The sequence below is a fragment of the Bison bison genome, unplaced genomic scaffold (genome assembly GCF_000754665.1).
Source record: "Bison bison bison isolate TAMUID 2011002044 unplaced genomic scaffold, Bison_UMD1.0 scf7180017862984, whole genome shotgun sequence".
In the NCBI taxonomy this organism is placed as follows: Eukaryota; Metazoa; Chordata; class Mammalia; order Artiodactyla; family Bovidae; genus Bison; species Bison bison.
The window spans coordinates 745,785-767,867 of record NW_011493556.1 but is presented as its reverse complement, the minus strand read 5'-3'; the positions used below and the strand labels follow the sequence as shown (position 1 = coordinate 767,867).

Here is a 22,083-nt window from a genome sequence, read left to right as displayed (position 1 = left end):
ATTCTGTTGTTTTCCTCTATTTTTTTTTTTTTTGCATTGATTGAAATAGCCATAGTAGTTGGTTATAGTCACAGTCCATTCTAACTCATCACTTTCTTATTTTGATAGTTTAGTCCCTAGTGGCTCTCGATGATAAAGAATATGCCTGCAGTGCAGGAGACCCAGGTTCAATCCCTGGGTCTGGAAGATCCCCTGAAGAAGGGCACAGCAACCTACTCCAGTATTCTTGCCTATAGAATTCCATGAACAGAGGAGCCTGGCAGGCTACAGTCCATGGGGTCACACAGAGTCAGGCACAACTGAGCATGCACACACAGACACTGTGTATCTAAAAAGAAAAAAAAAATATTATCTAACATACAGGAAAAATCTATTATAACCAGTTACCCAACAAATTGCATTTCTTAGAATTCATCCTAGACAAATTCTGGGGTAATAACTGAAAAAAAAAAACCTTCATTCATTTCAATATCATTTCATAAAGATTCTATATGAAACACAGTAGGTAAACCATTTAGTCATAAACTTATTACTTGAAGGCAATCTGGGAGAGCTGCTTCCCCCTAAAATTTAAACATGTCAGCATCATCAAAAATGATGAAAGTGAAAATAATAAAATCTCAAGGGCTTATTAAAGGAAAAAAAAGAATTAAAATAACATTCTGAAAGTTTCCATTCCCAAGTGAAGAATCATATTTTTAAAAATTTAATTATTAGAAGTATTTTCAGTGTAAGAAAAATACCTTAAAATAATTAGTAGCAAACTGTATTTTAGTAGATACATGGGCCAATACAGCCAAGGGACTGGTATTCTATCATGCCGAGTGAAGAGAGCAGGTAAGGAAGTACAAGGTACAAGATGGATGCCGCAGAAGGGTCTCATAATGGCCCAAGCTATTTGAGGCCTGATAACTGGATATGGTCAAAACAAGAAGGAACCTAGAAATACCCCGGCCCTCTTCATCTCTGTCTAGGGAAGTGAATAGCCCACACATGTGATGTGTGGCTGTGAGTATGGCTGCTTAGTCCATGGTTAGTTGCAGCAGCAGCAGCCAATGGATTCACTCATTGGCTCTGAAGAAAGAATGGAATGCTGACCAGAAGAAGAATGCCTTGCTTCTTCAGCATGAGAAAGAGATCTGTGCTCCATGAAATAACCTCTCTATATTAACTATATTATACTAGCTTATTATATTATATTAGCTCTCTATATTCTATCACTTAACCTATATAAAAATTTGGTACATATAAGTAATAAGAGAAATCTCATTTGCTTGCTGAGTCTTAACTTCAACTGAGTTTCTTTGATGAGCAACTCACCCTGCCTTATAATGAATGGTATATGTAGGTTTAACCACATTAGAATATATATTGCAACTTTCCTAATAATTAAAGATGCAATTTTGTTAGAGATAAATAATAATGTTGAAACACACTTAAAGAGAACACAATATAAGGGCAGTTTTTTTTAATTATGTAGAATTTGGGTTTGAAATTTTAATTTATAAATCCTATTATGTTTAATGTTATTTATTAAGTAAAGTACAACCAAAAAATAAAGAGTATAGTAACTATAACATCAGTCTGGTAATTTTATCCAAAATAAACAGTCATCTTTTAGTTCAGAACCATTAAGCCAAGCAAATATTGCCAGTAAATTTAATTTTTACTGAGTAATATCAAGTAAGAAATGGCTTAATACATGACAAACACTCACAAATATTAAGACATATTTTACCAGCCTCATACATAAAAACATTCTTACTCATTCAAAATGTACAATAATTACTACTAAGAGAGTTGAAAAAAATCTCATTTATTTCACCTTAACTTTATTAATATAGAAGACCATGTCAAACTGCAAGACAGTTCTGTATATAGTTGCACACCTACTGCCGTAAATTATTTCCATGTATCCTATTTGCAAAACATTCAAAGTTAGAAGCATAGATAATATCTGCATATCAGGAAATTTTCTAATATTAATCTCATGAAAATCAATTTATATATATAAATCCCAAGACTATCTTAAGAGAAGTATTATAAATCACAGAATATAATCTAGGGGACTGTACCAAATCAGCACCAAAGGACAACAAAAGGATTTTACTTATTCTGAAGAAACTGTAGTTTTGTAAAATGGAAAAACAAAACAGTCCTTTTGGAATTTGGGGAAATTTTATTATGCATTTTTACTTACAAATATACTTTCACTTTTCAATGAGTATTTACTGTTTTCATATTTCTCTTCTATGTTTCTGGTATACATAAGTAAGTGAACTAACATCATAGAATTATTTCTCTATAGTCTTTTTTTATTCCTTTCAAAACACAATAGTCAGAAAACTGTAATGATGAGAAAACTCCTTTGATCTGCCTAAGGGTCTTAATTCTTTCAGACATAAAGTACCGTATGTTACTGTCTGTTTTTTTTAGGTAAAACTATTGTTGGTTAAACATATACAGACATGACAGAAGAGCCAACAGCCTTTTTACACTGTATTCACATGACATTTGTGGTCCAGTTTTTAATAGCAGCTCCTACTTGAAAACATCATTTGAAACCTGCATCTCAGGTTGGGAGACCAAATAAGATCCTACACACAGTGCACCAGGGTACTGCTAATGAGCAAAAGTGGGGTAGCCATTCCTTTCTTCCAACCCAGGAATCAAGCCCGGGTCTTCCATGTTGCAGGAAGATTCTTTACCGTCTGAGCCACCGGGGAAGCTCCAAGAATACTGGAGTGGGTAGCCATTCCCTACTCCAGCAGACCTTCACAACCCAGGCATTGAACCTGGGTCTCCCGCATTACAAGAAGATTCTTTACCATCTGAGCCACTAGGGAAGCCCTGACAAGGTTCCTAGCAGCTTCATAATGATGCCACTTTGTTTCAAGCTGTGTTTCAATACCAAGATGTGACTTAAGCCCACTTTCAATCCCAAGATACTGTGATGCCTGCCTTTTCCACTTCCATCCTGCTTTTAGCTCACTTCAGACACCCCCGAACCCAGAGCACATCCATTAGTCTCCTATGTCCAAACCAACAAAGTTGTGTGATTAGGTTTCCAGTTTTTACACTGTGGCTAAGATGTTGCCATGTAGCTCATTATAGGTGTCGTTATTCGCTAAGAACTTGTCATTTGGAGGCAGGACCTGCCAGTTAGTGAAATCCTCATGCTTAGAGCTAATGACATTTCAGGACAGATTAGGCACCCTGCATCAATAGGGCAATTTGAACATTCTCCAGATCATTTGCCCTAGCCTGGAGAAAACTTCCTCATGTCATTTACGATTCCTGGTCCAGTCATGATGATCTTTCTCTTGATCTTTCACTCATTTCTTCATCCACCAAATATTTATTTAGCATCTAACTAATGCCAGGCACTGACATGAGGATCAGGCAGGTGAAACGGAGTATGCAAACTTTATGTGTAATCCTCCACAACAAAGGGAAAAAAAAATCTAATAAAACAATGTTGTCAGCTACATACAATTTCACACAAATGCATAAGTACACCTGGGAAAAGGATTAGAAAGCTACATCCTGGAGAGTTGTTGTGGTTGTCTCTAGATGCCAGAACTACACACAGTGACACTGGCAAATGTTTAACGTTTGGCTCTCTGTTCTCTAGAGAAATAATTCTGAGATACTGGTTCATTTATCCATTTCTTTAGGGAAGATAGAAAATATAAAAAAGTGGACTCATTAAAAAAAGAATAATCAATAAAAATGCATATTTTTTAAAAAGCTCTGCTCTGTAGCACTTGCTGATGTCCATAGCCTTCTTCAAGCTACAGCAGTAATGTCAGTCAGCTCACAAAGTTTCAACTCCTGTCAGCCAGTACCAGCCCACTCTAGCACACCACTGATGGGCTGAGAGATATTTTTCTGTTTATGTTTTTCTTATTTTCAAAATGTCTTTTAAGGATAATAGTGGTTGGCCCCAGGGACAGAAATCAATTACCCATGGACATGGATGGAGGTAGCCTTTTTTCTCTATATCCTATGGTGTCTTTTCAATTTTGAACCACAGAATGTGTTACCAATTTTTTAAAATTTTAACTTTTTAAATCTTCAATAAATAATTGCTATGATTGTGATCAAAGGCAGTAAATGATATTTCTAGTGTCTCATACATAAATAATACATATGTATATATGTGAAACATTGAAACAAGGTAAGATGTTATATGTTAGAATGGCAAAAGGAGTGGCCCAAATTTCAAAAAGGCATTGGAGGTTCATGGAGGAAGTGATGAATGTGGACTGGGAAGGTCAGTAAAAGCTTCATGGAGCACTGCGTGAAGTTCTGGAGTGTGAACACGCTTTGGATGAGCAGAAAGAAAGGGAATGACACACAGATGATGAGCAGACAGGCCTCTGTGCCCGGCATTTATACTCCTGCTGAATGATGCCACTTTTCTTCATCTCTGCCAGTGCTGGAGCTGACATAACCCACAGCCTCTATTTCTCTCTGATTCTCCTTACTGCATCTGGCATCAGAGCAAGCCGCAAATAGCCAGCTATCTTGGAACTCACTATCATCAATCGCATGGAAATGAAAGTGAAGCCAGGCACTGACATGAGGATCAGGGAAGCAGCAGCATCTCATCTCTAGTAGTAACATTAATGTTTATTTAGGGTTTATTCCATAGCAGGCACTATGTGGTTGAACTCACAGAGCCTTATTAATAGGGAATCATTCAAGTTCTTGCTTTCTACCAAGCAGTCAAGAACTCAAAGTCAGCGGAGTGCTACCACCTCACCACAACCATCCCCAAAAGCAACTAGGAAATAAGCAGGAAGAGCTCTTCTGTGAACTAAGACAGATGTGATGGAGAGCTGGACCCACATCTAATCACTGCCAGGTAAAGGATAACAGATCTCTTGTTTATTCTGATGGCCATTCTTCAACATTTAACTAGTTTACAGCTGACCATCCCATGAAGCACATAAATGTATTCACTTATCCAGGATATGTTTTGCAAACTAGTCATCTTAGTGGCTACCTCAGATAGTTCTACTGATTAAAATTTAACACTCTGGGGATACTTCGTTTGGCTTTTTTTTATTTTATTGGAGTATACTTGATTTACAATGCTGTGTTCATTTCTGCTGTACAGCAAAGTGATTCAGTTACACATACATATTCTTTTTCATTACGTTATCACAATATATTGAATATAGTTCCCTGTGCTGTATATCAGGCCATTGTTTACCCATTGCATATGTAACAGTTCGCATCTGCTAATCCCAAACTCCCAATCTTTTCCTCCTGCACTCCTCCTTTACATCCGGCAATGGAATACTCTTTGGTCTTTAACAAATAGATTATAAACAAATGTTTATTCACATGGGATAATCCTCAAAATACTTTGCTAAATTTTAAAAAGCTATAAAATATTATGTCCAGTGTGATTCACTTTTTTAAATAGTTGTGAAGTCATAAAGTCACTCAGTCATGTCCGACTCTTTGTGACCCCATGGACTGTAGCCCACCAGGATCCTCCATCCATGGAATTTTCTAGGCAAGAGTACTGGAGTGGGTTGCCATTTCCTTCTCTAGGGCTATACTATTTTAAATAGTATATCTATTCATTTTAAATAGACATGTATAACTGAAAGTATTAGTAAAAACTGATCTGATCTGATCTGATCCCCAGTAGAGTAAAATTACTGATGATTTTTGCTTCCTTCTTTGTGATTTTTCCTAATTTGTAAAATTCACTATAAGTATTACATGTAACGTTTCAAATTTGCAGCATAATTAAAACTTCCACATTCTAGAGGATTCATCCATCAGTACTTGAGAGTGGAACTTGTGCTACTTCCCCAGGAAAAGCCTGGCCCTGGCCTTGGGAATCACCTACTTCAGTTACCATAGCCAAACATAGGTACCTTCTGTTCGGGCATGTCCTTGTTGGCTCCTCAATTTTTGTAAAAAAAAATGCCAGTATTTCCTCCAACTCAATTGCTGCTGAAGCTCAATACTAAGTCTCACTTAACTGTCAACAAAGAATAACTCTAACTTGGGATATATCAGAGAAGTCTAACTTGAATTTAATATTTTCAAGACATTTGAAAAAGCAATCTATGTGGACTATTGCCTGGAAGACAAGGTATTTTATCAGGATTTCATACAGGAGGTGCTATTGTCATCTTGAGCAGTAAAACTTGGTTGCACAGAAGTTTTGTGCACACTGTCTAAGGCCTTGCAGGCAGTATTGCTTCAAACACCCTCAACATAGATGCATGTTACTGGCATTGTTATAGACTTGATTTTTCTGAAGCGCACTGTGTGGTAATGCAACCAGTTGACACAAGGTCTTCTGAACTTGATCCTTTAAAGGCACTCAATACATTTTCCCATAAAAGGTCACAGGAGGCTTCAAAAGTTAAATGAAAATAAAAGAGCTGAGTAACTAAAAAAAATAAAAATAGGTCATAGGAGAAATACGTCTCTGCCCTCAAAATTAAGAATAGTTGCATTTCCTTAATCACCCAACTGGGTGTCTATTTTTTCTTTGCCCTAATTTGTATATTTCATTTTATTTTTATCTTATTGTCCTGTACATATCTCTATGAAAGTAAAAGTGAAAGTGTTAGTTGTTCAGTTGTGCCCAACTCTTTGCCACCCCATGGACTATAGCCTGCCAGTCTCCTCTGTTAATGGAGTTCTCCAGCAACAATACTAGAGTGGGTAGCCATTCCCTTCTCCAGGGGATCGAACCTGGGTGTCCCACATTGCAGGAAGATTCTTTACCGTTTGAGCCACCAGGGAAGCCCAGATAGATATCTCTCTATATACCACTTTAATCTTTTGTAAAAATCAGCAGAGAATAAACAAGCATTCAGGAAATGATGAAACTAAAGAGACCAGTGTGAATAAGACTTAAGGAAAGAAAGATAATGTCAGCAATAATAATAGGGAAAAAAAAACACAACAAAGCACAAGGTTTGGGAGGGTAACATGAGGCCAGGAGCTATCACAGTGGACAGGTTAAAAATTCTGGACTCAAGAATCGGAATGATGCCAACTGTGAAATAAGTCAGAGAAAGACAAATGCTGCATGATTTCACTCATATATGGAATGTAAAACCTAAAACAATCAACATAACAAAACAGAGTTATAGATACAAACAGGTGGTGGTCAGAGTAGAGAGGGTTTGAGGGGAGGAGATAAATAAGTGAGGGAGACTCAGAGGTACAAACTTCCAGTTATAAAATAAATGAGTCATGAGTATGCAATGCACAGTGTGGGGAATATAGGCAATAACTATTTGGTATCTTTATACGGTGACAACTTAATCTCTAATGCTTATTTTTCCTATCTGTAAAATGATAATGAGAATAATGACTTTGCCATATGATCGACTTCTGTGGAATTTTTTCTCTAGGATTATCAAGTACTTTATATGAATTTACAGATGAGGAACCTGAGGTTCAGAAGAGGTATGAAATTTACATGAGTCACAAAGCCAGTCAGTCTTAGAGCTATGACTGGAATGCACACAGTCCAGCTCCAGGTCCATACTCTGAACCATTATCTAATACATGATGATAACAGGAATTAACACATGGAATGCACTGAGCACCCTGCCTGGCACATGATAAGCCTTTAATAATTTGCTTACTGCTGCTGCTGCTGCTAAGCAAATGAGAAAGTGAATTACCAATACAGATGATTTTAATATTATAAAAAATATCCTATATCTCAAATGCAGTATTTATTTATGTAAATGTTATCAAATTTATAGATAATATAAATGAATAATTAATAATAAATTTAGCAAGAATAACTGGAAAGCATGAGAGCTAAGCACAACGATTCATATAAATATATTCACGTTGGTGCTATTTATTAAAGTTAAAAAAGAAATGAGTTAAGTACCCACAAGTAAGAAATTGATCAAACAAAATACGGCATATCTCTGTACAAAGACAATTCTGGATTAAAATATGACAATTTCAACATAGTCTTCTTCGGGTGATATGATTTGTATGAGTTCTCCTATTTCTTTGTTATACTTACCAGTATTCCAATTTTTCTACAATGAAAATACACCGCTATGCTAATTTGAAAAAAGTAAACATTATTTTTAATTGAAATAAGTCAATATAAAGCCCTACATATCATTTTAACAAGTCTACTTTATAGGAACAGTAAGAAAGGATCTGTCTGACACCAATCTGCCTTCAAGGACCTATCTGATAAAGGCTGGGGATATCAATATACCCTTACTATGTCTAAGGTGCTAAAAAAAAAAAATTTGAAACTGTTGTAAGAAGCATCAGATAGAAAGTACATAGATAATATGAAATCCATGCTGGTCAAGCATTTGTAGAGTTAATATATTCAACCCAAGGACCAAACAAAACATTGTCCATTTAGAAGGGATGGTTTTGAGGGTGTCACCTGGAAGAAGGATGGGCGAGTTTCACATCCCTATGAAACAAAGCAGGACCCTGCGGTCTTTGCTCTCCCCACCATGTCCTCTGCCTGCCTTTTGTCTGTGGAAAACTTTAGTCAAAGAATAAGTTTAATCAGAAAAGTGAGAACAGATGGAAACAAAAGAAAACAATCAAAGGAAACCAAATAATAATGCAGTCATTAAGCAAAGTCAAGGACCTCTAGCACTTTCTCAAGAGCTATAGATAATATTCTGAGGCATATCCAGTGAGCTATCTTACAGATACCAAAACACCAGGCGGAGAAGTTAACTGCATGATGACAAGACTGTGCCCTGGACATAAGCTGCCACGATTTTGAGAATTGGTCTCAAAGAAAAGGGAACAAGTGGACCTTGAAACTGAAGATTAACCACACCTAAAACAACCAAGATGACACTGGTCAGACCACTGATGACCAATTTGAAGATGACTGTCGGAGCTGGCTGTGCTGTCTCTGCACGTAGCCCCCTTCTGTCTATAAAAGCTCTTGCCCCACTGGTTGCCAGCGGGGAGGAGCTGGTTTTTGGACAGATAGCCATCCGAATCCGCCCCGTTTCCAGTTGCTGGCATCTGAAATAAAGCAAACTTTCCTTTCCACCAGCCTGGCCTGTTTATTGGCTTTTGAGCAGCAAGCAGCTGGACCCTACCACATCCTTTCAATATCTACAAATGGGGTAGTGGGGAAAAGCCACAGGGCAGAAAAATATAGTGCCTGAAATACAGGGGAAATTTTCTTAGCAAACAGAAATAATCAGAAATAAATCAGGCTGCTCTGTGAAGGAACAATATCCTTTGCTGTATGTGAATCATGTTGCCCAACGCCCAGTGGAGAAGGGCAGGGTCACAGTGGTATAAGCAAGGAACTCCCCTGATATCAATCACCTGAAGACAAGGAACAGAAACACACCAAGAGGGAAAATCCTAGTGAATCCTTGGGAGATGGAACTCTCCCTTTTTACTAAGTCAACTACTCAGTGAATGTTTGGGTGACATCCTCCTCTGAAAAACAAGGCAAAACCTGGGAGGAAAAAAACCCAAGTGAGAGGCTTGAGATGTTACCATAATCCTTTGGGGTTAAAGATAAAATTAGATGGGATCTTAAATACTGTGAGTAATCTAGGCAGAATGTGATCAGAAACCCTATTTTATGAGTCGATTTTCTATATTTTGTTCTCCACATATATTTGGCCTTCAGTGTTTAGCAAAGATTTGCAAAGTCCCAGACTGTCCCATCTCTCATAAGGGAAACCAGGAAAAGAGGTTTCTGCTCACATCACATTAAATCCATTACATATGTAAAACACTTTACATATATAAACTCTTTGACCCTCACAACAATCTATGAAGAAGGTATTATTACTATCCCTGTACTATAGATGAGGAAACTGAGGTTATGTAATTTGCCCCAAGGTCCCCCAAGAGTCACAAAGTGGGTACTCAAATATGAACCATGAAAGAAATTTCATTGTCAGAACCCTGGCTATTCTTTCAGGAAGGAATCACTTTAACTTGCTTGATATTATTTAGCAGCAATTTATGTACATTCTAAGTGTCATGAATGAATTTTTTCTTCTCCCTCTCCACTCCTCCTCACTACTCCCACCAGCTCCCAAATCATGTTTCTCACATGTGCGAGAAACTAGGAAATACCAGATAGCATTTTGATTCAACACACATCCAAGAATAGCTGTAACTATCACAGTCTAAGAACATGTTGAAAAAGAATGTATTTGTCCGTGATTAAAATTTTAAGACTATTAAACTCTAAGCCCAAGCAATATCTTAAAGAAATAGAATACAGTATTTTTGTGGCTATCTGTTTATCAATTAAGAAGTTTGCTTGACTTTAACATTGAATAGCATATCTCATGAAGAAGTTAGTGATTAATAAATGGGTTTTAATAAAATGGTAACTTCTGTATGCTCTTAGCAACACCAAAAACAGCAGCTCCTTCTGCTTTTAGGCTGATCTCAATTACCTGTGTTTGTGATTTTGCATAATATAGCAAAATTATTCTTGCTGTTTTAAACCAACCCTGTTATCTCACTTTTATTTAGTTCTCTTTAATGTGTTAATTTCACTATATAAAATGAAAACACAGGAAACTCCAGCAGTCACACATACCTGTGATCCAAATGGTGAATGGAAAGGATCACTCCGGAATTTAAGTGGGTCTGTTTTAGGGTCACCAGAATAGTAAACTCATGTTTATTTCTCAGCTTCTGAAAAAACTGTTCAGCTGTAGCAGTGGAGGCTTTTATACTTCTGGGAGTATCTAAAAAGGGAAACAAACAGTAAATAGACTAGAATGTGGTCCTTTATCCTTTATAGGCAACATCTTTCAGAAACATTACAAGTAATTGCTGATAAATATCAAGCTCCAGACTCTCCTGGTAAATTCTTTAAAAAACACTTTTTGCTACACATAACACAGACAGTAAACCACATGAATGACTGAGCTTGTATTTCAGGGATCTTTTTTCAAAAATGTCTTTGAGACAAGGAATCAAAGAAGCCTGTCAAAAAAGCCTGTTTGAAGAAGTGAGCTTCCAAGTTTTCTGCTCACACTCTTCCTATATCCTGGATACCATGGCCACATCAGTGTCAAAACAGAACAGAAAGATGTCCTTCCGAAAAAAGGACCTAAGAGACCATGATAGAGCCATTTAGCTTTTCTGACACCTTATGACAGAAAACTGGATTTAAATCAATGCGCTACCTTACACATTGATATCTATAGCCAGAAGGCTTGCTATAAATAGATTTTTAAAAAGATCATTGAAATTAGTCACTCTCAGCCTTCTGTGCACTGGATGAAACGTTAAGATCAAATTATCATACCATATTTTTGAAAGAAATGCAGAGAACTTAATTCCCACGTCCCTCTCCCCTGGTTTAAAGAGCAACTAGACAAGAGATTTGAGTGGGAGAGTAGATTTTTAACCTGCACTTCTCTTTGGTTTAGTCTTGCAGCTCCAACCTCAAGACTCACAGGATATGGGAAAAATAGCCAGGGACAGACTTAGTGGACATGACAAAGCCTATCATTCAAGCCATCTTCCAACAAAGCACAACAGTTTTCCTACTCGAAGTGTGAGCAAAAGGTTGATGGGACCCAGAACACAGTTTCTGCTGTTATCAAATCCTTCCACTCTTTTCTATGTTCTAGACCATATAGACTAGATAAGGAGCTCTCAATGGGGAAGATCCCTGCATTGGGAGAGAACAATCCTTCCTTGAAGACTGTCCTACGAACCGCAGAGCATTTACACCCCTGGTTCTACCCCCAGAGAATGCCAGTGGCACCCAATCATAGTCACTGTGACAACCCAAAGTTCTCCCACACATTGCCAAGCATACCTTTCGGAACAGTGTAGCAGAAATCAGGTTCAGAATAACTACCTTGATGAAACAGAGATTACGGGATTAATCTAACGTTCCCACTTTTCCAGCCCCATAAATTTATGGAATAAAATGTAACCATCTGGCTTGTGTCCATCACTGGGAATGCACAGACATGGAGAAGCCCTCAAGATAGTCATAAAATAGAGGGGACAAATAATCCTAATAAAATAAAAGAAATGCTGTCATTTTCAGCATAAATACAAAGTGTTCTTTCAGGTAAATACAAAGTGTTCTTGGATCACAGAGGGAAAAGTAGCCAACATCAGTTGGAGGGAAGGAGCTCATAAAACAAATGGCATTTGGTCAGGAGGAGACGGTAAAGAATCCACCTGCAATGAAGGAGACCCGGGTCTGATCCCTGGCTTGGGAAGATTGCATGGAGAAGTGAATGGCTACCCACCCCAGGATTCTTTCCTGAAGAATCCCAGGGACAGAGAAGCCTGGCGGGCTACAGGCAATGGGGTCACAAAGAGGCAGACATGACTGAGTGACTAACACTTTCAACTTCTTCACCAGGTAGAGAAGAGAGGGAAAACCATTCCAGCCATAGAAATAGCTAATGAAAAAGCAGAGAGGTGTGAAAGGGCATGATACGGCTGAAAACCCAAACAGCAGCCACTGCAGAATGGAGCTGGGCAGGAAAGTTGGATAGGATAGGCAGGGCTTTGTGTGCCAGTGTAACAGATACTTGTCTTTGTCATCATCCACGATTTAATCTCTGGGTGCAAAAATTAAAATAAATAATAATAATTCTTATGTACCACTGAAAAACCATCCCACCTCACTCCTAACCCACAGCTTCCTCTGTGTTAGAAGGATTCTGATCTATCACAGCATCACCTCTTCCTGTCCACAGTAACTGATTCAGGAACAGGCACCTAACCCAGGACAAGGAAATCAGGTTCAGGATACTGGTTCAAAGTTTCAGGACAAAGAAACTTCCGTGTTTCCAAAAAGAAACTTCTTCAGTTCTATCCCACAGTCACAACAAAAAGCATAACAATAGTCTGCAATTTCAGCCATGGTTAGTGTAATACTTTCTCCCCAGACTCCAGGAAGGAGAAGAGAGGCTTTGCAGAGATGCAATCCAATTCCTCTGAGCTCCAAAACCTTCTGCTGCCTCAAGGAGGCACATAAGATGTGACTCTGAGAAGAATTTACCTAGTGTTAACTTTTAATCTACTCCAATTTACATACAAGTGAATTATTCACAAATTCCAAAACTTCATTCTAACTTATAGATAGAAGCAAATTAAAATTGAATTATAAATATTTATTATGCTCCCCCCTCCCCTCCCCTTTTCAGGCTTGAGTTGGTTCAAGGTAGAGCTTGAGCAAAATCCTTTGTCTTGCTGAACAGGGTGATAGATGGGGACTCCAAGGAGAGAAACAGAGGAAGAACTACATCGAATATGGAAATGATGATCAGAGCCACCAATAGAAGCAAAGGCGTGGCCCAGTGAGGTTGAGCTCCAATAATGAGAGAAAGAAACTGAGAAAAGGATAGCAGCTGCCTGACAAGGAAGAACTTTAGAGAAGAGATGCTTAAAGAGGATTTCTAGAAAGTTTCATCATTTGTTACTCAAAAGAAAACCTCTGTTATTTTCCATTGCTTTTGGGGTCAGATTCGTGAAGGGTTGAGAGGCTGTATTATTTTTGTGGGTTTTGTTTGTCTTGTTTTCAGATGAAATGACATGTGAAGACTGACCCATGATGAAAGGAAGGACATAAAAATGGATTATATTTGAATATCCTTGGTAAAAATGTACATCACCATGGTTGAAAACATGGTGAAGCCAAGTGTAGTTGAAGGGAAATTATTTTGTAAAAACTGTTCAATCTTCATTTTGGAAAATTTTCTCTGGTAGCCATATGGAAGGTTATTTGAAAAAAGAAAAAAAAATGAACATAGGGAAAACTCTTGAGAGACTAATAATTCATATGATTGTTGACTTTTCGTTAAGTTTCACATGTTTTGGCATTTACCAGGAATGGTGATACAGAGCTACTTACTGGTCATTTCACTGCCTGTCAGGAACGCTGATGCAAGAAGGGCCAAGTAAACACCAGATGTTATTTGCACTGAGATTCAGGAAGTGCTTAAGGAGACCTGCAAGGCAGAACCATCCTTTATCCTACCAGAGTGGTAGGCAGGGTCCCAGAAGGTCTCTATCCAGCTTAGACTTAAACCTATTCATTCATGGGGTCACAGTTCAGGACAAGCTCTCTCACCTGTCCAAGCTCTCCTCTTGGCCCATTACACTTCCTGTTTTGCTCCCTCTATGAGGATTAGGATGACTTGCAAGAACAGACCCTCCAACATGGAACATGTCCTGCAGAAGCTCCATTCAATCTACACTTTACTGACAGGAAAAATGAAATTCTTTTTTTCCATCCTGATTAACCAAGTTCATGGTTATAAAGGTTTAAAAACTGGGGCTGGCATGAATCTGGCATTCCTAGTCCAGAAGCCTAAGACACAGTGAAGGGGGGTTATTGAATGAGACAGGGAGAGCACCTATAGGAAGCAGAATAATTTTCAGCTTTCTGTCAATAGAACAGCACCTTCCACCACCCCTTACCTCACCCTAATGATATTTACATCTATTGTTCCCCCTTAAAAACATGTTTTTCAAGAATCCATTATGTCTGAGTCTAACAAGGGCTTGAAGGGAGCCCGAACTCTGTGAGTAGCTCAGAAAAATTAGCAGGGGTTGAATTCAAGAAGTCTTTAGAAAGCAAAGTCTAAACAATTTGGTCACCAATAAAAGACATGCCAAAGGTAAAAAAAAAAGAAAAAAATTGAATCCAAAATTCCCAGCTTGAGAGACTGAATGAAAGGAACTGCAGGACAAGCATAATGGTACCCAGATGGGATTTCAATTTTAGAAACGGTCATTCTGAGGTGTTCAGAGACGTGCATGGGGACATGTCCAGCAGGAGGCTGGCACTACAGAACCTGATCTCAAGAGAGAGGTCAAGGTTGGCAGTATAAATGTAGAGGTCATCGGAATACAGCATCTAAAGTGATAGGCATGCCTGAGTAAATCATAGGAATCACAGGAATGAGAGGAGGATAAAAGGATGGACCATAAAGACACTAGATCTGTAGAACAGCAGGGACAGCATATTTAACTTTATATACGTACTACATAATGCTGCACATCTATACCATACAACATTTGTCTTTCAAAAATGTGTAAATAATATATTTTCCCCTTTGAACCCACATTCCATTTTATTCTCACAAAGCTTGACAAGGACAACTGTTATCACAGTTGTCAATGGGAAAAGCAAACCAAGGAACAATTCTGTGAGTCACCCAAAGGCACCCAGCATGCTAGAGGTGTAATGGGGATGACAATTTTTGGTCCCATATTCCTTCCACTAAATTGCCCTGCCTTCTGAACGCATCCTAACCTATGCTCAACTGCCTCTCACAAGCAGAAAAGTAAATTCAAGAATGTGAACACAGAAAATAATGTAGAAAAAAGTAATTATATAACATTTTTAGTTTCTTAAGTGACTGGCTTAGTAGTGATTTTAAGAAAGGTCACTTTCCTCATTTGCATTTGTTTCCCAATTTGTAAAGTTAGCATTCTTGCCTTTTATTTTCATCTCAAAGATTATATAATGTTCAGAGAGACTTCTTAGTTCCCGTGATTATTACTTCAAGACCCAACTCTATTCCTCACCAGAAAATCAAGGCAGAGAAACCACCATGTGAGAATAATTCTACTTTATTTTTGTTATCATTTCAATTTTCAGAATTCACAATTAAATTCAGGGATATATTAAGCAATTCCTCAACAAGGCCTCCTGTTAGGAACCACGTATAAAAAATAGAATGTGTGTGGTGGTTCTGAACTCAGAATAATGAGTTTCCAATGCCAACTATCAGATGACTAGCTGTGTTTGGCATGTAGCAACACCATGTGTTGGCTTTTCACATTATGATACATATTATTATTACTCTCACAAGCAGTGAGCCTGTGGTACCTACTCAAACTACCAAGAGCCATATACCCTTGTGACTTTCTGAGCTTACTTTCATTCTAAGTATCTCACACTCCACAAAATACAAGTTTCCACATATGAAAATTGACATAAAATTTTGGGCAATGTAAACACTGCATTGTTTTAAGAGTCTGATAAAAAAAAGTTTCTGGCAATGAAATTATTCTTAGAATAAATCCTGCCTACCACCCTCTGTTTCTAGAGAACTGATCATTCTCTTATGGACAAAAGTCAAAGTGAATTGAATTTCTTTTCAAAGAAGAACTGACAAAGATCATTTGAACTGCCTGTTTAGAGAAAAACAGGCTAAGAAAAGGGTCTTTAAATACTACTAGGAAGCTGCACAGAAGAACTTACCAACACGCCCATGCTATACAAGGTCTTTTTAATTGCAGAACTGCTTGAATTTAAAGCAAAACTTTGTTTCCATGCTTTCCATATTTATTGTGTGCAGTGCATAAAAATCCCACCAAAAACACAAGTGGCATTTTCAAGTAGTTATTAATAAATAATAAAGCATGTCAGAAGCAATCACATCAAAATATTCATTTTTAGTCATGCGACTTCCAGAATGAAGACATGAGCTCACACGTGAATGCAGAGTAACCCCCTACACACACAAACAAGTGAGGGTGAAATGGAGCGAGACTGGTTTCTTTCTAAATCAAAATGCAGCTGAATGCAAGTGTATCTGTGGTCACAAATATGGATGTTTACTGATAAAGAATCCAACTGGAGCTTCTTTAAGTACTAATTTTGGTGCATTAGTAGTAAAAGAAGGAATCTGTCCATCTCCCAATAACAAAGCAACTGTTAATAATTCTTTTCTTCTTTTGCACTTAAACTGCATCACTACTACTGCCATCATGAATCTAATGAGTCTCTGTTCCCTGACAGGTCTCTCTCCTATCTGCAGTATGTAGAAACCTAAATTGATTTCCTGCCACATAATCAGACTAATACAGATAAAATGTGCAGATTCAATCATTAAAAACAGTCTATCTCAGGCATAGAATGGTTAACTTAGAATGTTCCAAAACTCACCAAATTACCCTATTTTCCCAGTCTCTAACTGGGAAAGGTCGTCTTCTAAATTCAGGTTAGAAACGTATGCTGTTATAACTATTATCATTATTGTCTATTGCTCTTGCTCTCCCTTCAATATTCCCATGCCTTTAGAGTCCAAAACTTTAAAGGCAAAATAAAAATTTTAAAAGCCATAAAAACTGGACTAACACAGAATATGCAGTTTGCAAAGTCTTTCAACATGAGCAATCTCATTTAAGCCTCACAGCAACTTTGAATAAATGGGATTAGTAGCTCTACAGTAGTAAAAATTACAGATAAGGAAAGCAGTGCAGAGAAACCAAATCACTCATCTCCACTAGAGGCTCAAAATCAGAGCTGATGTCTATCAGCTTACTATATGAGGAACTTGTTGGTTCAAAACTTCAGGAACTTCCTGAATGAAATCTAAAACTGGCCACATACACAGAGGGCAAGGAGACTGTAGGAAGAGGTAGATAGCTTCAGATTGATAGGTGGCAGGTTTAACAAACAAAGGAACTTAGACACCAGGCTTGTCTTGGGCAGTTGCAAGATGAACAGATCTCCACACTTGCCTACCAGAATCTTAAAAGTTTATATAGAAACCTTAAACTGGGTTCAGTCACATATAACTCCCAGATGGTCTCAAAAACACATTGCTTCTTCAAGGTGGCCGTATGGTTGAAAAGAGCTCCCACTGTGGGTACCCTGGAATGCACATTTCAAGGATGGGAGAGGGTGAGGAGCTTCTGATTGCCCTGATCTGGCTTTTGGGTCATCTGGCGGTCATGTCCTCTCAACAACCTTCTCCAGTAGAGTACTCTAGGCAATTACATGGGAACAAACCTACCAAATTCAGTTGACAGAACCTGGATCCCAACCCAGGCCATGATGGCTGATACATACCCTACAAAGTACATAAACCCTTATTTTAAGTTAATGTTTATGAAAAAAATTTATTCTGAAGATAAATAAATACATTTTTCTTGATCTTTGGCTCAATTTAGGATTTGCAGATCTATAAAACTACTCATATCACACAATCTCTCAGCTAATACTGAAACAACTGAGGTGTAATGGCACTAAATTTTAAAGTTTTTTAAAAAGATAATTTTCAAATAATTTTCCTCAAAAAGTTACTGATCAAAATGTATGAGTAATCCACAACTTTGTCATCAGCAAACACACATCTAAGGATGCCACATCCTCACCCTTTAGACATCTACATGCTTCTTTACATTGCCGGGTTCGGGGAGTACAAAGACACACTCTTGGGAGGTCAACTTGGAAATATCCCTTCATTAAATCCAAAACAATCTCAAAAGTTTATTTCAAATCCACAGATAATTATAATTTGATTCAATGCAAAATAAACATATCTTCACATATTATTTACCAAAAAGATTTGTTGGCTTAGTGTTGTGAATACCTGTGTGCATGCTCAGTCATGTCCAACTTTGCAGTTCCATGGACTGTAAGTGGTCAGGTTCCTCTGTCCATGGAATTTTCCATGCAAGAACACTGGAGTGGGTTGCCATTTCCTACTTTAGGGGATCTTCCTGACCTAGGGATTAAACTCGAGTCTCTTGCATCTCCTGCATTGGCAGGCAGATTCCTTACCACAGCACCACCTGGCAAGCCCCAACACACAAATAGACATACACAAATACATATAATAAAAAATCAGAAACAAAAGCATCCACTAACTAGTCAAAGAAACAAAAACAAATAGCAGATTCTACTACTAGATTTAGCAACTATATGATTGACTTTAAGCAAATTATCAGAATTTTATTAAAGCAGAACAAAATGTAGTCAAGGTGTAAAGGGGTTAAAATAAGAAAACATCTCTACACTTTGAAGCTTAAAATTATATACACAACAGCCATCAGACAAGATATTCTCTCTCTCTCTTTAGTCACTAAGTCGTGTCTGACTCTTGCAACTCCATGTACTATAGCCTGCCAGGGTCCTCCGTCCACGGGATTCTCCAGGCAAGAATACTGGAGTGGGTTGCCATTTCCTTCTCCAGGGGATCTTTCCGACCCAGGGATCAAACCCAGGTCTCCTGCATTGCAGGCAAATTCTTTACTGATTGAGCTATGAGGGAAGCCCTACACTTTGAAGTTTAAAATAAGAGAAGATATTAATGTTACTTTATTTTTGTTTGTTTTGATTCCATGGAAACAAGCAACTTTCTGAAAACTGGCTTCCATGAAAACTGCTGCTTGAGTTTATAATCATATTAATACTTTTAGCTAGTGTTTACCAGTCCCCCAGAACTTCACCAGTGAAATTAGCAGCTGTTTTGTTACCAGCAAAATTAAGAAGGTAAATTAGCCAAAACAGTATTTATCTTTATCGTCTCTTCTCTCAGTTGCAATACTGCTCAAGAATAAGATCAAATAGACAGAAATACTAAGCAAATAGAAGAGAATATGATGACTGATGACAATGACAATGTCAATGATTAAAATGATGACATCATTTACAACTTCAGTAGACTGGCTGCACTGCTTTGTTGATCCTGCCTCATTACTTATGGATAGTAGTCTCAACAACATCATTTGAACATAAGTAGTAGATCTGAGAATTAGTAATTTGCTACATCTTTATTTAAAGTAGCCCAAAATATTATATACAATTGAACCCAAACTGTATACAATGTCTTAGCTAATATCATTAGTCAATGTCTTAAATACATAAGGAAACTTAAATTCATGGACTTTCATGATTTACAAAACATGCTTTTACTGTGATTAAAGTAATTATAAACTTGAATAAGTGAAATGTTTGAATTTCTTTAAAAAAGGAGAAAATATGAATTTTTATTGATCTTACTATTGATCATTAACAGGTGAAGAGGCTCAACTGCACCCTCCTATACTGATACAGTTAGGATGAATGAGGTATTGCTTACATTAACAAAATGCTCACCTTAACAGTGAAGTGTATAAATTCATCGATTATGTAACCTCTCTTTTCTCTTATAAGATATCTCATATATAGTACCTAGCTATATCTTTAATACATATATAATTACTCTTTGTAAGTTCTTCTATTAAAAGAGTAACTAGAAATTTAAAAGAAATATATATATATAACAGTTTTTTAAGTGAACCATATGTCATTCATTTATTTTATTTGAAGCCTCATCAAATATTCATACAGTCCGTGAGAAGGATAAGACAGAAAAAACAATATGTTCATTCACAAAGCTGGCTATCTTTTTATCCACACATATGTTAGTGTTTAGCTGGCTTAGTAGATTTATTAATGTAAAAAGAAAGAAAAACAACATAGGATCAAGATGAGATTTTTATTATGTATCCTCAACATTCAATTGAACTATTAATTGACAAGAATAAAGAATAGGAATCGCTAAGATAGTTTTACATCTATAAAATGTGAAATTTATAAATGGTGCAACCTCAGATTGCACAGGCAGATTCTAACAGAATCTTTGCTGAATAGCCAAAGAGACAGTATACAGTTCCCCATCAATTATGCAGAGCTGAAGTGCTGAAATACACAATTTCATCTTCTACCTAATAGGCCAATTTGACCTGAGACATCAATTTTGGGAATTTGCTCCATTTTTATCCTTCTTTAATTACAATAATCAAATTACTTTAGAATAACAAGACAACAAAATATCAGTTATCATGATTTATCACCCTATTGAAACTGTGCTCTTTTATGATTATTATTTTCACTGCAAGAAAGAAAACAGCATTATAAAGTACCAAAGGATACAGGGCATAGCATAATCAGTTTCTCAATCCAGAGTCTCAGACACCAGCCCTTAAGTCTACCTCTGTCCTTGTTCCCCAGGCCCCGTATCTATCTCCCCTCCATTTCTGAACCAGTTATGACAATTAAGCCAGAAAATTAAAAGTGAAGCTCAGAATTAAGTCTTACTGCTCAGAGATTCAATAATAATAAAATAGCTCTGAGAATTTATACAGCTTCTAAAATAAATCATTTCCCAGCCCTGCTATGTTGGCCCAATCTACAAAGTTGAGCCACTGCTTCAGTTTTCTAGCCTAGAACTCAAAATTCTGTCCTGCACACCCATCTGTTTGGTTGAAGCTCTGATGCTCAGACAGGATCTTGCCAATTCTCTCTGCTAATCCTCAGGAATAGATGAATCCTGTTAAAAAGTGTCAGAATGCTAGATCCATCAAATGATGCCTGCCTGCCTTTGAACTGTAGGGGTTACTGGACTTTCCTCATTAGCAGACTGGATACCACTCCAACTCCCACTCATCCTCATACCCTCCTCCATCCTATTTTATCATCCTCCTGGAGTTTTTCCTGCTCCTATGAGTTTTTATAAATTACACTCACTATTTAAGTGAGGATTCTATCCCTAGATAAAGCACAGAAGATTCACTCACTGTCTAAGGTTATCTCTGAACTTCACCTTAATCTCCACTACTCATTCCCAGGAGCCTTAAATCTAATCTTACCAAGCTTAGGTCTCTCCCATTTCAAGACTTGGGTTTCTCCTTAAGTGCTCCTTCCTTTGCTAAGTATTGCCTCCAGTTTCTGGCTCACTTTAATTAATTCAATAAATATATATTGAGCACTTGCTATGAAGTGAGCATTCAGCAACAAAGATCAGGAATAATTCAATACAGTGAACTGTCTACTGTGCAGAGACTGCTCATTTTCCTCCATTAGCAATAATTGTCTTCTTTTTAGCAATTAAACTCCACACTTTCATCTGGGCACATGGCTGTTCAGCTAGGAACTATGTTCCAGCTAAAGAGGCCAAGTGACTCCGATCTGGCAAAAAGGAGTAGAAGTGATACGTGCTATGATCCAGATTCTAATATTAAAAAGGAGACCGACTGCTCACCACTTTCCTTTCCCTCAGACTGGAATCAGGATACTGCAGTAGTAAGTGAAGTTCTTCAATGAGGACAAGTGCATTGTGGGACCCTGAATAATCTCACATGGCAAAGATACCCATCATCCAAGAAAGCAATGGCCTGCCTCTAGCCTGCTAAGGTGAGAGAAAAATAACTTCTTCCTTTATTAAACACTACATTTGAGGTGTCTCTGTTACAGCAGCTTATTAGCCTGTTCCCTAGGTAATACATCTCTCCAAGTTTCCTCAGATGCTCCTTGAAGAGTCATTCTTTAAAACAAGT

The 22,083-nt window shown here is 37.5% G+C and overlaps 1 protein-coding gene across 2 annotated transcripts in view; it reads right to left on the bottom strand.

Moving 5' to 3' along the window:
* NELL2 (NEL-like 2 (chicken)) overlaps positions 1–22,083 on the bottom strand; it is a 389,871-nt gene that overhangs the window by 323,817 nt on the left and 43,971 nt on the right. For both annotated transcript variants that reach the window (XM_010833122.1, XM_010833121.1), the window contains one exon: positions 10,580–10,730. In XM_010833122.1, coding sequence (XP_010831424.1) covers positions 10,580–10,730 — 151 coding nt within the window. The remainder of the gene's footprint in view (positions 1–10,579; positions 10,731–22,083) is intronic.